General features: G+C 40.2%; 1 protein-coding gene across 1 annotated transcript; it reads left to right on the top strand.

The window, feature by feature from the left end:
* Positions 1 to 6,222: 6,222 nt before the first annotated feature.
* Positions 6,223 to 7,812, top strand: LOC148572433 (uncharacterized). Its single transcript, XM_088507491.1, has 2 exons — positions 6,223 to 6,858; positions 7,273 to 7,812. The coding sequence occupies exons 1-2, from the start codon at positions 6,223 to 6,225 to the stop codon at positions 7,810 to 7,812; spliced, it is 1,176 nt and encodes a 391-aa protein (XP_088363617.1).
* Positions 7,813 to 18,386: the final 10,574 nt, after the last annotated feature.

Here is an 18,386-nt window from a genome sequence, read left to right as displayed (position 1 = left end):
AAATTTTTTTTTATAATATATATTTAATATCTAGTTCTTTTTATTGTGTTTTTAAATTTTTTAAAAGTTTATTTGTCAGTATCTTTTGAGGTTTGTTTTATGAGTGATGCAAATTTTTAAGTACTATTTTAATAGTTTATCCTATTATTAAATTAATTCTCATTTTTTATAAAAAATTATAATATAACAAAAAAAATGAATTTATGACCGCAAACACCACAACAAGAATGAATTCTAACTACAATTGAATGTAAAGAATTAACAACAACAATCAAGGAAATCACAATTATCATGAATTACCTCAAATTGCATTATTGAAAGAAAATAGAGAGAACAAGAGTATCTCAATTACAAAACCTAGAAACAAAATAAGAGAAATTACAACAAGAGAATAGGGATAGAGAGAAGAACCAAAGTGTGGCAATCATCAATTGAAGGTAGAAGTAGAAGGAGACTTGAATTAAACCTAGAACTATGAGATCCTAATTTAACCCTAATTCCTAATCCTAATTCTAGAGAGAAGGGAGAGCTTCTCTCTCTAACTCTAACTATTTCTAAAACTAAACTATGACTAATGATTAAAGTATGTAAAGTATGTTGATTCTCCTTTAATCCTTGGCTTAAATAGCATCAGAAATGAGTTGGATTGGGCCCACAAGGCTTCTAAAATCGCTGGCCACGTTTGCATTAAGTGGGTCATGTGCCACCATCGGCGCGTCCGCGTACCGTGCGCGTGCGCGCCCCTATGCGCGATGCAACTATGGCAAATCTTATATCGTTTCGAAGCTCCAGATGTTAGCTTTCCAACCCAACTGGAACCGCATCAATTGGACCTCTGTAGCTCAAGTTATGGTCGTTTAAGTGCAAAGAGGTCGGCTTGACAGCTTTCCGGTTCTTTCATTTCTTCATGAGTTCTCCAACTTTTCATGCTTTCTTTCTTCATTCCCTTGATCCAATCTTTGCCTCCTAAACCTTAGATCACTTAACAAACATATCAAGGCATCTAATAGAATCAAGGTGAATTAAATTTAGCTATTTTGAGTCCTAAAAAACATGTTTTCACATTCAAGCACAATTAAAGGGGAATATACAAAACCATGCTATTTCTTGAATAAATATGGGTAAAAGGTGATAAAATCCCCAAAAATCAATACAAGATAAACCCTACAAATGGGGTTTGTCAGTATACGGATGATTATTTTTATCCTTAAGTGGATGGTTATTTTTATTAAGGGTGAGTGGCGTGTGGCAAGCCAAGTAGCGACGGTGAAATGTGATGATTATTGATGAAGGTGGGGTGGCCACCGATTGAAAAAGAAGAGAGTATTGGAGGATTTCAGATTGTTATTTTTTTGAAATAACTAACTAGATTTTTTAAAAATTTAAAATTTAAAATTGGAGAATTTGAAATTTGAAATTTGATATGAAATAACTGAATAAGAGTTTTTAAATTTATTATTTCGTGTGTAATTTTCATTTTTAACTCATATTGGGTTAAATAAGCAGCCCATTGTACACATTATACAAATACCCCATTGGCTTCCTAGGGGGACTCAATTTGAATCAGACAGTTATTTATGAGAATTCGAAGTGAAAGATATGCGAACTTACCTAAAATTAAAAAATAACTATCCTAGTATTTAAGGTTGAAATATTTTTTTTGGAAATAATATTTTTTATTTATTTCAAAAAAAATCTTTAAAATCTAATATAATTTTGTATTTTTTTTTAAATATTTTATATTTTTAGAATTTTATGGTAAAAATATAATTTTATTATTTTTTAATATTGTTCATACCTTGACCCAACACTAAGGCCCAGGTCCAAATGAAAGACCCAATCCAAATATTGGCCCTCATTCGACACCGACCTTCTCTCAAGAAGTCGGATCTAACCACAACTTGCTCTAAGGAAGTCGGGAGTAGAGATTAGCTGGCAGATAACACCCATTCAAATAAGTAACTGCCCTTAAAATCTCTCAACCCACTTCCAGGAGTCATATCCTAACTTCCCTAAGATAAGGGAACGGTTATCCTCCTTAAAAGATGGAAATACTCCAACGATAGTTATTGGTTTACCACTATAAATACACTGACACCCCTTAGGTATCACTAAGTTCCAATATTCTCTAAACTTGCTTAGACTCTTGCTGACTTAGGCATCGGATTGTCTTTGCAGGTACCACCCCCCATTCTTTCTCACACACAAGTCATACGGAGGCTCCCAAAGGCAAACCTGCTCGAAGGCTTCCTCCCTCAGACGATTGGGCCAACCCAGCGAGTCCAGCTCATTAATCTCTGGTTACTCGCAGTAACATTGGCGCCATTGTCGGGGACCCGAGAGATCAACCAGTAATGGCGGATAATTCACCCGAAGATGGCCACACAGCGTTTGATTCGGAGCAAGAAAATCAGAACCTTGGAAACAACGACGCGGATATAGTCACCCATCAAGGGGTGACCAACCAGCATAGAGAAGGCACCTCTGGGTTGAAAGACCCAAAGGCAAACTCTTTTGAAGGTGCGAATCAGGAAAGGAGGGACAACCCCATGTAGCCGATTTCATGGGATTGTTCCACGGTCACCAATGGCGCCTGGAGTAGTTGGAACAAGAACTGGAGCGACAGCGAGAGGCGGAGAGAAATTTGAGAAACGAGATTGAACGACGAAAAGAGCTAGAGAAAAAGATCTTAAGGTTGGAATCTGCTCTTAAAAGTCGAAGTTCTCGCAGTGACCGAGAAGACTCTCCCTTGGGGGACAAGATCCATTCAGCGAAGACATTATGAGGGAAAAAGTTCCAAGGAACTTTAAAAGCCCTGATATGGACCTCTACGACGGAACCTATGACCCAAAGCATCATTTAAGCAACTTTAAAAGTCGGATGTATCTAGCCGACGCTTCTGATGCTACTCGCTGCAAGGCTTTCCCGACAACCTTGACAAAAGCAGCGATGAAGTGGTTCAATAGTCTTCCCCCGAGGTCAGTCTCCAGTTTCGATGACCTCTCACGAAAGTTCCTGATGCGATTCTCCATCCAGAAGGACAAAGTAAAGCACGCATCAAGCCTCCTGGGGGTAAAACAGGAGGTCGGAGAACCTTTGAGGGACTACATGGAAAGGTTCAGTAAAGCGTGCTTGGAGATCCAAGACCTGCCCACAGAGGCAGTGATTATGGGTCTAGTAAATGGACTTCGAGAAGGCCCCTTCTCCCAGTCCATATCAAAAAGGCACCCGACCTCCCTAAGTGATGTACAGGAGAGAGCTGAGAAGTACATCAACATGGAGGAAAACGCCAGACTTCGAGAGTCGAGCTGGCGACCTGGACACTCTCACTCATCAAAAGAGAAGGAAAGAGAGCCCAAAAAAAGAGGAAGTAGACCTTGAAAGGCCTAGGAGATATCACTCCTATACTCCTCTACGAGTTTCCCTAATTGATGTCTACAGGAAAATCTGCCATACTGAAAGGATACCACCCCCTAGGCCCATCAAAAATAAAAGGGGGGGGGGAGTCGTGGCAACTACTGTGAGTACCATAAGATATATGGTCACTCAACGAATAATTGTTACGACCTTAAAAATGTGATAGAAAAGCTGGCCAGAGAAGGTCGGCTTGATAGATATCTCATGGAAAGGTCGGACTATCATGGAAAAAGGAAGCGAGATGATGAAGACCGAAGAGATCCACCACCACAAACCCCGGACATATACACATGATCTCGGGAGGATTTGGTGGAGGTGGCCTCACAAAGTCGTCTCGCAAGAGACACTTGAAGGAAGTCTATCAAGTTGGAGGCGAAGTTCCCGACCTCCCAACTATTTCTTTCACCAAAGAAGATGGGCAAGGAATCATTCCTGGACATGATGATCCAGTTGTGATAACTATGATCCTTGCCAACGCCCATCTTCACAGAACTCTGGTAGATCAGAGGAGCTCAGCCGGCATCCTTTTCAAACCAGCATTCGATAAGCTGGGATTGGATGAAAAGAAATTAAGAGCTTATCCTGACACCCTGTATGGACTGGGGGATACACCAATAATACCACTAGGATTCACACCCCTTCACACAACCTTTGGAAAAGGGAGAAAATCCAAAAATCTGAGCATCGACTTCATAGTTGTCGACGTGGGGTCAGCCTACAATGCCCTAATCGGCAGAACTACCCTAAATCGGCTCGGAGCAGTGGTATCCACTCCCCACCTTTGCATGAAATTCCCAACATTAGAGGGAATAGAAACCATTAGGGGAGATCAGAAATTGGCAAGAAAATGCTACAATGAAAGCTTGAACTTGAGAGGAAAAGGCAAGGAGGTGCACACAATTGAACTCGGAGGAGTCAGAGCCAAGGAGGAGCTGTGACCACAACCGGGAGGAAAGACTGAAGAGGTACAGGTTGGAAAAGAGGAAGGAAAAAATACCAACATAGGAGCCAACCTAAAAGAAGACTTGATGCAGAAAATGGTAAAGCTCCTACAAGAGAATTCCGACCTTTTTGCCTAGAAAGCCTCCGACATGCCTGGGATAGATCCCGAACTCATGTTACATAAGCTATCAGTATACCCCGGGTCGCGACCTATTCAGCAAAGAAGACGGAAGCTCAGGCCAGAGTGAGCTCAAGTGGTGGAAGAACAAGTACAAGCCCTCCTAGAAGACGGCTTCATCAAAGAGGTAAAATATCCTGCATGGCTGGCAAATGTGGTGCTAGTCAAAAAACAAAACGGCAAATGGAAGATGTGCGTCGATTACACCGACCTAAACAAGGCGTGTCCCAAACATCCCTATCCTCTTCCAAGAATTGATACCTATTCATACCCTGGGTCAAGCTGTCCGACCCGGGCTGATTAACGACAAAGTCGACCGACCTCTTCAGGTCAGGATTATCTGACCTCTTCTCAAGGAGCTCGGCCAAATCACCAGAAAAGCCCAAAAAGGGCCCAAACAGAGGAACACGACCCAAATCCAAAGGCAGCCCAAGCCTATAGAGATAAGGGCGGTTCTCTTAAAGATAAGATGACTTCACTCAAAGATAAGATAAGATAAGATAATTATCTTATCTCTAGAAAGGTCACTCCTCACCATTATAAATACACTAGAGCACCCAAGTATAACTCATACTCTGATTCTACTAAAAACCTACTTAATACCCTTGCTAACTTAAGCATCGGAGTCCCTTGCAGGTACCACCACCCTCCAGTGACGAAGGATCAGCATCACCCACAAGTCCAACAAGTCAGACACGGCAGCTCCGGCCACCACTCACAAGTCGGACACATTAACGCTGACCAGCACAGAAGATCTCGTCCGAGATCGACCTACAGTTTCAGGTAACCCTCGGAACAATACCCTAGTAGACTCCAGCTCAGGGTATCAGTACTTGTCGTTTATGGATGCATATTCGGGATACAACTAAATCCCGATGTACAAGCCGGATCAAGAAAAAACATCATTTATCACGCCTAGGGCAAATTATTGCTATGTGGTTATGCCCTTTGGACTGAAAAATGCGGGAGCCACATATCAAAGGCTGATGAATAAGGTGTTTGCTCCTCATCTTGGGAATTTAATGGAAGTATACGTGGACGACATGCTAGTAAAAACCAAGGATGAGGCCGACCTCCTCGCTGACCTTTCGCAAGTTTTCAGCACCATAAGGACGCATGGGATGAGGCTAAATCCCGCAAAATGCACCTTTGCGGTGGAGGCAGGAAAATTTCTAGGATTCATGCTCACACAAAGGGGAATTGAAGCCAATCCCAACAAGTGTAAAGCAATCCTAGAAATGAAAAGCTCAACTTGTTTAAAGAAGGTCCAACAGTTGAACGGCCGACTCGCCGCGCTCTCTAGGTTCTTGGCAGGATCAGCATTAAGATCCCTGCTGTTCTTCTCTCTACTAAGAAAAGAATGCCAGTTCGAATGGACTCCTGAGTGTGAAGAAGCATTTCAGGAATTCAAAAGGTTTCTAAGCCAACCTCCCATTCTGACCCGACCTAAAGTTGGGGAAGAACTCGTCCTGTATTTGTCCGTAGTAGACAAAGCTGTAGCATCAGCTCTAATACGGGAAAATGAGGTCGGATAGCATCCTGTATACTTCACCAGCAAAGTCCTACAAGACCCTGAATTAAGGTATCAAAAACTTGAGAAGTTTGCATATGCCTTAATAGTAGCCTCTCGGAGACTACGGCCTTATTTTCAAACTCATACAATAAGAGTTCGAACGAACCAGCCCATGAAGCAAATCCTTCAGAAAACGGATATTGCAGGAAGAATGGTTCAATGGGTTATAGAGCTATCTGAGTTCGACCTCAAGTACAAAACTCGGACGGCAATAAAAGCCCAATGCCTGACCGACTTCGTGGCAGAATATGCAGGAGACGAAGAGGAAGCATCCACTACATGGGAGCTATATGTAGATGGATCCTCAAACAAAGTTGGAAGCGGTGTAGGCATAATACTAGTCAACCAAAGGAGAACGCAAATAGAAGTCTCCCTCAAATTCGACTTCCCAACTTCCAACAATCAGGCAGAATATGAAGCCTTAATTGCAGGATTAAAGCTGGCAGAAGAAGTCGGTACAACCAAGGTAGTCGTGTTCAGCGACTCTCAGGTGGTAACCTCTCAAATAAATGGAGAGTATCAGGCTAAAGATCCCAATATGAAAAGATACTTAGACAAGACCTTGGAGCACCTGGGACGATTTGCTGAAACCAAGGTCAAACACATAACTCGGGATCTCAACAGCAAAGCAGACGCCATTTTCAAGCTAGCAAGTACCAAACCAGAGGGGAATAATAGAAGCCTGATCCAAGAAACTCTCCAAGAACCCTCTGTGACAAAAGCAGAGGCCAAGCAAGACATCCTTGAAGTCTCCAGATTAGACCTCGGATGGATGAACCCTTTAATCAAATACCTAAAATTCGACATCCTACCCAAAGAGGAAAAAGAGGCTAAGAAAATTCGGAGGGAAGCACAAAACTACACTTTGGTGAAAAATATTCTCTACAAAAGGGGGATATCAACACCCTTATTAAAGTGCGTTCTGACCTTAAGGACGATAGAAGTCTTAGAAGAGGTCCACAGTGGTATCTGCGAAAATCATCTCGGAGCAAGGTCCCTGGCCAGGAAAGTCATCTGAGCCGGGTTCTACTGACCAACTTTGCAAAAAGATGCCACCGAGTTCGTAAAGAAGTGTTAGTCGTGCCAAATGCATGCAAACTTCCACGTCGCTCCCCCTGAGGAGCTCATAAGTATAACGTCTCCATGTCCTTTTGCGAAATAGGGATTGGACCTATTAGGACCCTTCCTCCAAGCGCCTGGACAAGTAAAATACTTAATAGTGGGAGTAGACTACTACACGAAGTGGATTGAAGTAGAACCATTGACTACCATCACCATCCAGAGAAGTTGGAAATTCCTCTACAAGAATATTATCACAAGGTATGGGGTACCTTATTCCATCACCACTGATAATGGTACCCAGTTCACCGACTCCACCTTCAGAAACCTGGTAGCCAGTATGAAGATCAAACATCAGTTCACCTCAGTAGAACATCCACAAGCAAACGGACAAGCCGAGGCAGCCAACAAAGTTATATTGGCAGGGTTGAAGAAAAGGTTGCAAGAGGCAAAGGGAGCCTGGGCCGAAGAGCTTCCTCAAGTATTATGGGCTTATCGGACTACGCCTCAATCTGCCACAGGAGAAACACCTTTCCGACTTGCTTATGGTATAGAAGATATAATACCAATTGAAATCAATGAGCAAAGTCCAAGGGTGAGCTTCTACGATGAGGTCGGCAACGTACAGGGGCACAAAGAATAACTTGAGCTACTCCTTGAAGTCCGAGAACAAGCCCAGATAAGAGAAGTATCATTGAAACAAAGGATGACAAATAGATATAACAAAAAAGTCATTCAAAGAAGTTTCACCCCAGACGACTTGGTTATGATTAGAAATGACATCGGAGTCAACAAATCTGGGGATGGAAAGCTTGCTGCTAATTGGAAAGGGCCATACAAAATTAGTAAAGTTTTAGGAAAAGGCTACTATAAGGTGACTGACTTAAATGACACCGAGCTACCCAGGTCATGGCATGCTTGTAATATGAAAAGGTACTATAGTTAAAAGCGAACTCCATTCCTTGATGTACTCTTTTCCTGACTTCATGGTTTTGTCCCAAAGAAAGGGTTTTTCTGAAGGGGTTTTTAACGAGGCATCAAAATAGGGGCTGATGAGTTGAATTTGTTGTGATGGTATAGAATTTCACAAAATTCATTCTCATTGCAAGTATAGTTCTACACCAACAAACAATCCTCCCAATCAAAAATTTGGTTGTCACAAGTACAAACCTCAATAAGAATTAACCGAAGTATTTAGACTCCGGGTCGTCTCACAAAAAATTGCAATGAAGTGGTCAATTATTGGCTATGAAGAGCAAAAAGGGGGGTTTAATTGTAATTGGCAAGGAATTATAAAAGACAAGAAAGTAAATCAAGCAAGAACTAATAAAATAAGGGAGAGAACTCTTGGCTAAGACATGAGAAATTAAGATCACCATCCTTGTCAACAAACCAAATATTGATAATTATGAGGTACCAACCTATTAAGTCTACTTCCCAAAAGCCTTAAGTACGTAATGTCTACTCTTAAGCTTGAAGTACGTCAAATAGGTTTGATCACATCAACCCATAAGTCCCAACCTATCTACTAATTAACTTAGTAGTGGGTTAGTGTCAATGGGTATCAAATTGATCACCAAGGGTTCTCAAATCACCAATTCAATGAGATCCAATGACTCAAGGTCACTGAATTCCCTTAGCCTAGGCCAAGAGTCAAGAGAACTAATAAAAAACTAAAGAAAATATTTCATCAAAAATCTAGAGTGCAATAAAAGTAAACATCATAAATTGCAAGAATCAATAAAATCTACTAACTACCAAGTGCAAGAAAAGTAAGATCACAACTCAAATCATCAATAAAAGAACATCAAACATTAAATTTCATTAAATGTAAACAAAATTCAACATGAGCATTCATAAACATAAAAGAGACATAAAAGTAAAATTGACAAGAGAACTAAGGAGAATAGAGTAGTAGAACAAAAAATTGTAAAGGAAATAAGATGAAAACATGGAATTAAGCTAGATCTAAGATAGAAATGTCCTAAGAACCCTAATTCTAGAGAGAAGAGGGAGTTTCTCTCTCTCTAGAAACTAACCTACATGATGCTAAGTTACAAATAATTGCTCCCCCTTTGCTCAAGCTTGAATTCTGCATGAAATACCCTCAGAAACGAGTTGGATTTGGGCCTGGGCAGCTCAGAAATTGCCCCCAGCAATTTCACTTTAAGTGGGTCACGTGCCGAGCGTCACGCGTGCGCATGCTTGACGCGTGCGCGTCGATGGTAAAATCCCTACTCACGCGTACGCGTGCTTGACACGTGCGCGTGGCTTGAAAAATCTCCAATGCACGCGTACGCGTACATGACGCGTGCACGTGGCCCTCAATTCTCCAAAAGCTTATTTCTTCATGAATTCTCCCTTTTGCATGCTTTTCTCTTCAATTCTTCCATCTAATACTTGCCTTATGAACCTGAAATCACTCAACAAACACATCAAGGCATCGAATGGATTTAAAGTGAATTAAAATCACCAATTTTAGGGCCTAAAAAGCATGTTTTCACACTTAAACACAATTTAAGGGAGAATTACAAAACCATGCTATTTCATTGAATAAATGTGATAAAAGGTGATAAAATCCCCTAAAATAAGAACAAGATAAACCACAAAATTGGGGTTTATCAAACCTCCCCACACTTAAACTAAGCATGTCCTCATGCTAAAATTAAGAAAGAAGCAAAGGGTGTCAACATTTATTCAATGCAAACTACCTACATGCAATCTACTTATAGGCTGTCTATCTAAATGAATGCAAGTACTTTGGTCAAAATAAGTCAACTTCCAAGAATACATATATACGTACAGGGGATAAAGCCATAACAGTCAAATCAAGCCCACAATTGAATTGAATTATTGAAAGATTTTACAAACTTGTAAGAAAAGATGATCATGGGTGGAAGCATGTAATTGAGCGATCGAACCTTCACCGAATGTGTATCCGCTCTAGTCACTCAAGTGTATGGGGTTGATTCACTCAATTCTCCCCTAATCATGCTTTCTAAGATTTGTTTTTCATCTAACAATCAACAATTATTTCATGCATGCATACAAATATCATGAGGACTTTTCCATAGGTTGTAATGGGGCTAGGGTCAAGGTAGGATGCATTTGGTCAAGTGGGCTAGAAATTTGAATCTTTGATTAACTTAAACTTCCCACCTAACCTATAACAACCTATGCAATTCTAAACAAACTTAACTATCAATTCTTCACTTTTTCACATACTCATGCATTCTCTTTTGATCACCACACATATGCATTGATTTTATTAAACTTTAAACTTTGGGACATTTTGTCCCCTTTTATTGCTTTTCTTTTTCTTTCTTTTTCTATTTTTTTCCTTTTTATATATATATATTTTTCTTTTTTTTTCTCATTTTTTTCTTTTTAAACTAAAATATATACAAGAACATCAATGCATATGGTTTACACATGATTAATACATGAGTATGTACCCAATTCCCAAGATTTTTCAACAAAAACACAAAAACACACTTTTATCCCAACCAATATTTCCAACTCTACCAAAATTAAATGATAAACACTCTCACTAGCCTAAGCTAATCAAAGATCCAAATTAAGAACATTTATTATTTTTCACTTTAGGCTTATAATGTGCTAAAATTAAGAACAAATGGGTTTAGCGTAGGCTCAAAGTTGGTTAACAATGGAAGATAAAAGGTAGGCTATTTGGGTGAGTGAGCTATTTGAAACAATGGCCTCAATCATATAATTGTATGTATACATAAAATACTGGACATAAAGAATCAAACAAATCAAGGATTACAATCATAGGAAGAGAATAATGCACACAAGAATGAAAATAAGTGGTCATATATGATGTAACCTCACAATTAGGCTCAAGTCTCACATGCTTGTGTTCTTAGCTCAAAAATCATGTTCCACAATGTATAATTCAAGCAAGTTCTAAAAATTTTTTTTTTTTCAATCAATTGGGGTGCTCTATAGATGAAATCCTTGAAAATTTTTATTATTTTGACTAAGCTTATTATATACATATGCAAAATAAGAAAATGCAACTAAAAATCCTAAAATGAAATGCAAAGTGTTGGGATTAGAAATTTGTCACCCAAAAGTGAAGCGCTGACTGGTCGGACGACCTCCCCACACTTAAAAGCTTGCACCGTCCTTGGTGCACTCAAAGATGAGCAAGGGGGTACGGCGATTCTCCGGATTGCTACCTTCAGCTGGTAGGTCAACCGGTTGCTGCGTGTTCTTCCTTACGCTTCCGTTTGTACTTATAATGACTCCTCCATGAAAAATAGAAAGGAGAATAGTAAGAAAAGTAAATGCAAAAGCAAGGAAGAATACATTGTTGGAATGAGGTAAATCACTAGAATGAAGTGAGGGACCCAATGTGTGACATTAATGAACCAGGTGTGTGGGTTCTAAGATGCATGCGGTCTAGAACACACACTAGTATAAAAAGAACTATGTCACAATTACACCAAAAAGGAACATGCACTTCACTCACCCTAGTGTGCTTGAGATTCTTTAAACTTGCAGTCAAGACAACCAGACAAGCAATAAAGAAGCAAGAAAGCATTCAAGCCAAAGATATAAGGATGCATATAATCAAGAAGCACAATGCATTAAGAGAAATGCACATCCTCCATCGAGAGATTGCCTAATCAAAGTGAATGATGCAAATCACATGGCGGCCAAATCATTCAATTCAAGAAGAGTTAAAAGCTTGAAGGCAATGTCATATGTGCTTGGCGTTCACAAAATTAAGCATGAAGAGCTCAAAACCAAGTAATTATTATAACCTCAACAATAGAGTCCAACAATAAAGATTAACAACGATGATGTTAAACTAACATCGCATCAATAATCAGCAGCAAAAGATAGTAAACAAGATGAACAATCCAACACTAATTATGAAAAATAGAAAATTAAACAAAAATTAAACTAACCAAACAACTAACTAACTAACTAACTAATGGTTGATGGTGTTTGGGAGCGTTGGATGAGGAGTAGAAGAAGGGAAGAAGAAAAAAGAAGGAAAGAAATAGAAAGAAGATGAGAAAAGAAGTGTATGAAGTAAGGTAATCCACGCGTACGCGCAGGACACGCGTGAGCGTGGGTGAAGTGAAATGGATGTGATGCGTACGCGTAAGGTATGCGTGCGCGTCGATGGTTATTTTGAGAGTGACGCGTACGTGTGAGGTGTGCGTACGCGTGACATGGCGTGCGCGTTTTGCACAGATTTTGCGCACTACGCGCGCAACTATAGGAAAAATGGCTTGGAGGTGGAAAATTGCATCCACGCATACGCGTGGGTGATGCGTGCGCGTGGATGGTCGAAAATGCTTGAGTCACCCGCACGCGTAATGCACGCGTGCGCGTGGGTTGGTGCCCTGTTTTTCAAAATTTTTCTTCCATGTTTTTGCACCAACCAAGCTTTTTAAACCTCCAAACAGCTACCAAAATATCATAAAACCTTATTTAACCTACTAGACTCCCAAATAAATGCAACAAACCAAACAAAACATGGAATTAAACCTAAATTATCAATATTTACAAAAGAGAAAATGAAAAGAGTTTACCATGGTGGGTGTCTCACACCTAACACTTTTAGTTTAAGTCCTTAAGTTGGACATTTGGTGGGAGTCCTTGCTATGGTGGTTTATGCTTGAATTCATTCTTGAATCCCCACCAATGTTTGCATCTCCAATGTCCACCGGGATCCCAAATTAGGCACATAAAGCCTTCAAGTAAGCTTAAGTAAATGAAAAGGCCCCAAGAGTTTTGATTGTTGAAATGAATTCGGAGGTCCCAAACCTTGTTCTTGCACCTATCTTCTTGTTGACTACCATAGTTAAATCTGGGTGACAAGGCTTGTGAATTCTCAATTAAGCATCTAAACATTCTCCTAGACCCATGCAATTTGGTTCTACACCAACCATTACTATTCAACTTTGAACATGCAACCATCATGAAGTTAGAGTGATGTTTTCAACCACTAACCATCTCTCTCCTACTCTTGACTTCACAAAGAGTTCTAAGTTGACCATCATTTTCAATCAAACCATATTCAAGTGAGAAAGTAAAGCTTAGGGATAGGAATTTTACCCACTTGAATATTGTGTTGGATGATGGTGACTTAGGAAGAGGAACCTCCCCACACTTAGACAATGCGAGGTCTACTCCTTTGTGCTCTTTCTTGACTAACTCCACCTCTTGGCAAGCTTCTTCAACTTCAACCTCTTCCTCTTGACAAAGTTCTTCACATTCAACCACCTCTTCGCCAACTTCTTCTAGCTCTTCCCCACTCTTCATGTCACAACATGGAGGTAATGTGGAACTTATCTCAATATTTACCTCAATATCAATAGGGAAAGATTCCTCAAATACCAAAGGATCATGTGTTGGTGTGGGCTCATCTCCAAGAGGAAGATTTGTTATTTGCTCACCTTTTTCCAATTCTTCATAATTCATTATATGCTTAGGAGGTTGCGCACCCTCCTTAACATCAAATTCAAGCTCATTGGAAGAAGGTTCAACAACTTCCACAAAATCATTAACAACACCACTTGATGTGGAGATGTTCTCAAACTTGGAATCCACCTCTTGTTCAACTTTGCCTAGCTCTTCAACCACTTATTCATTATCAATCTCTTCACTCTCCACTTGTTGCAAGACATACCCCATCTCCTTATCCTCATGTTGAGATTCTAAAATCTCCTTCATGCTCATTTCTTCGGTTGATTCCTCACATTCATCCATGGAGATGCTTTGCTTGTTGCATGAGTCCAACGATTCCAAGATAGCAGTAATGTTAGCAAACTGAGCCATGATTTTTTTCAAATATGGGAGGTGATTCATCTTGTGGTTGAGAGTTCTCATACATTGGAGGTGTCTCATCTTGGTAATAACATGGAGGTGGTGGTTCTTGAGGGTATTGGGGTTGAATTGGGGTGGTTTTTCATATGGTTCATATGGTTCACAAGGTGGTTGGTATGGTGGATATGGGTTAGGATCATATAGAGGTGTTTGGTGGTATGAGGCTTGTGAGTGCGGTGGTTCAAAACTATGTTGGGGAGGTGGTTCATAGGCATAGGGTGGTGGTGGTTGTGATTGACAACTACAATAAGGATCAACACACACACTAGATGGATATGCGTTAGGATTAGGATTATACCTATAAGAATCTGGAGAGTAGTTACGTTGGGGTGATGCTTGGACGGCTCGGGTGGCATAGAATGCCCTTTGGTCCTCGCGTATCTCCGTGAGGATAGTAGTCATGTCCTCAAGCACTTTTTTCAAGCTTGGTTCGGAAGGAGGTTGTTGCCAAGAAGGTTGTTCATAAGCTTGGGGCTCCTCCCACCTTCGATTTCCAAATCCTTGATGCACATCCTCATTGAAGCTTCCATTTCCTACAACATAGTTTGAACCACACTCATAGCCAGAGTGATGAGAATTCATAGTGAAAGAGAAAATAAAAACAAAAGGCTAACAAGAAATAAAGAAAACTAAGTCCTACAACTAGCAAAAACCAACAAACAAACCAAAAATCAAGCTATTCACAATATATACAATAGCCAATAACATAGCACCATTGCAACTCCCCGGCAACGGCACCATTTTGATGAGTTGAATTTGTTGTGATGGTATAGAATTTCACAAAATTAATTCTCGTTGCAAGTATAGTTCTACGCCAGCAAACAATCCTCCCAATCAAAAATTTGGTTGTCACAAGTACAAACCCCAATAAGAATTAACCGAAGTATTTAGACTCCGGGTCGTCTCACAAGGAATTGCAATGAAGTGGTCAATTATTGGCTATGAAGAACAAAAAGGGGGGTTTGATTGTAATTGGCAAGGAATTATAAAATACAAGAACGTAAATCAAGCAAGAACTAATAAAATAAGGGAGAGAACTCTTGGCTAAGACATGAGAAATTAAGATCACTATCCTTGTCAACAAACCAAATATTGATAATTATGAGGTATCAACCTATTAAGTCTACTTCCCAAAAGCCTTAAGTACATAATGTCTATTCCTAAGCTTAAAGTACGTCAAATAGGTTTGATCACATCAACCCATAAGTCCCAACCTATCTACTAATTAACTTAGTAGTGGGTTAGTGTCAATGGATATCAAATTGATCACCAAGGGTTCTCAAATCACCAATTCAATGAGGCCCAATGATTCAAGGTCACTCAATTCCCTTAGCCTAGGCCAAGAGTCAAGAGAACTAATCAAAAACTAAAGAAAACATTTCATCAAACATCTAGAGTGCAATAAAAGTAAACATCATAAATTACAAGAATCAATAAAATCTACCAACTACCAATTGCAAGAAAAATAAGATCACAACTCAAATCATCAATAAAAGAACATCAAACATTAAATTTCATTAAATGTAAACAAAATCCAACATGAGCATTTATAAACATAAAAGAGACATAAAAGTAAAATTGACAAGAGAACTAAGGAGAATAGAGTAGTAGAACAAGAAATTGTAAAGGAAATAATATGAAAACATGGAATTAAGCCTAGATCTAAGATGGAAATGTCCTAAGAACCCTAATTCTAGAGAGAAGAGGGAGCTTCTCTCTCTAGAAACTAACCTACATGATGCTAAGTTACAAACAATTGCTCCCCCTTTGCTCAAGCTTGAATTCTGCATAAAATACCCTCAAAAATGAGTTGGATTTGGGTATGGCCAGCTCAGAAATCGCCCCCAACGATTTCACTTTAAGTGGGTCACGTTCCGAGCATCACGCGTGTGCGTGCTTGACGCGTGCGCATCGATGGCAAAACCCCTACTCACGCGTACGCGTGCTTGACGCGTGCGCGTGGTTTGAAAAATCTCCAATGCACGTGTACGCGTGCATGACGCGTGCGCATGGCCCTCAATTCTCCAAAAGCTCATTTCTTCATTAATTCTCCCTTTTGCATGCTTTTTTCTTCAATTCTTCCATCCAATAATTGTCTTATAAACCTGAAATCACTCAACAGACACATCAAGGCATCGAATGGATTTAAAGTGAATTAAAATCACCAATTTTAGGGCCTAAAAAGTATGTTTTTACACTTAAGCACAATTTAAGGGAGAATTACAAAACCATGCTATTTCATTGAATAAATGTGAGAAAAGGTGATAAAATTCCCTAAAATAAGAACAAGATAAACCACAAAATTAGGGTTTATCAGGGGCTAAGGGGGCAACAATTCGACAAAACCCCTTAGTAGCAAAAAGTACCTTTGTAATAAGTAAAGATCTTTTTCCTCTACATCTCTTTATAAATTCCTTTTTACGTTATTATCATTCTACAAAACGCGCCAACTTAAACTCGACAAAACGTGAAAATCCCATGAACCAACCTAAAAAAGGTCGTCAGGATAAAACGATGAGGTACAAGTCGGTGTAAAGAGGTTATAAAAGTAGATCATGATAAACTCGGAAATTTATCGACTTACAAGTCGGCAAAACCGAGCAGAATAGAAATGCATCACAAAAATAACCTAAGTTACAGAAAACTCAATAAAAAAAATTTTAGTACAAGGAATACGAAAAGAGATAAGAAAATCCATCAAAAATCGAAGGCAGAGTCTGTCCCAAGTCTTTGAAAAATTCAAAACAACTTAGACAAAAGACAGCCAGCCAAGATATAAGATTTTCCAAAAACGAAGAGATCAAAAAAGGGTTTTAAAGAAAGCATGCACACACCAAAAGATATCCTGAACCCTTATCCAAAAAAGGGTATTTTAAAGCAAAATATTTTGTTAATGGCCATAAGAGGCCAGAAAATGTCAAGAACCAACCACCACAGAAACAAATAAAAGTATTCAACAAAGGAACCACAAGCCGGGTCCACACATAGCTTGATTCAAATAAAAAGAAAATTCAAGAATCACCAGAAGTTGGGTCAGCAGCAGGGAGAGAAGTCGGATCAGCAACAGGGGAGGACGGAGCAGATCTTTCAGGAGCTTGAGCAGGACCCTCAGAAGAACTCGGTAGGTAACCATCTTGGTGCTCCTCACAAGGAGGATATTCTGTTATCCTCTGTCCGCAAGTCTTCAAGTCGGAGTCAGTTTCAGGTCGAGGAGGGTAAACAATGGCCCCATCAACTACAATCTTGTCAGGATCAAGAGGAGAAAGATCCAAGTCAGGGGCAATGACCCCGACTTGCTCCTTAAAAACCCTCCAGGCCTCCTCTGCACCCTCAGGCACTGAATCCTCCAAGTCCTGGAAAGCCTCCCGACATCCTGACAGTTCCTTCTTCAAGTCAAGATTCTCCCCATAAATCCTGATATAGTTCTGCCCCGCCTTCTCCTTAAGGCCCTCCGCCATAACGCACTACCCCATCAACCTCTTCTCCCTCTTCTGGAGACGGTCCATTTTCTCCTTCAGCTTGGCGACCTCATCTTTAAGCCTCTTTTCTTTCTCCTGATAAAGGAAAATCCTTCCCTCCAATTTCTCAACCTTCTGGGTTGAGCCCAGAGAGCTAAGGGGAGTTTTTTTACAAAATATCAAGGAGCTTTGTGCATACCCCAGCCGCCCAAACACTCCCCTGAACTAAGATATTAAGATGGTTTTGAACGGAACCATCATCCATATTAATTCGTATATGAGGATAGATGTGGTTTTGAACGAACTTGGGACCATCAAAATTAGCTTCCCTAGAAAAAGAAGAGCCAGACTCTGAAGTCTTGCGCTTTTTCTTCTCGGGTTCAGGAGGGGGTTAGACGGGGGGAGAAAGAGAAGAGGCAAAAGATACCAATATAGGGCGAGAAGAGGTCCCCAAGTTGCGAGGAGGAGGAAGGAGAGGAGGACGAGGAGGAAGAGTGCCAGCAGCCCTTACGGCATCCACTCGGGCCCGAGACCTCTTTTTTGCATCTTGAACTTTTTGGTAGGAGGAACCGGAATTCTTCTTCACCATTTCTATAAAAGGAAAAATAAAAGAATCAGTCTACAAGTCGGAAATAACAGTTCGAAAAGATCTCAAAGTCGGAAGTAGCAACATCAAGTCGGAGAAAATGAAATAACAAAACTATCTATCTGGGTCCGAACAAAGCTCGAAGTCCCTTGGAGGAACTTCTTCGTATCCAGATAGAGGGCCCTCCCCAAACTTCTCGGAGGAATCCCACAACAGCCTCCTCAACCTCATCTAAGTCATCCAAACCATACTTCTCCACAGGAGAAGTCTCCAGCTAGTACAAAGGAAAGCGGGGAGAAGAATTTT

The sequence above is a fragment of the Arachis ipaensis genome, chromosome B3 (genome assembly GCF_059453495.1).
Source record: "Arachis ipaensis isolate K30076 ecotype BB chromosome B3, ASM5945349v1, whole genome shotgun sequence".
In the NCBI taxonomy this organism is placed as follows: Eukaryota; Viridiplantae; Streptophyta; class Magnoliopsida; order Fabales; family Fabaceae; genus Arachis; species Arachis ipaensis.
The sequence above is the reverse complement of the archived record's forward strand: the minus strand, read 5'-3'. Positions and strand labels throughout refer to the sequence as shown.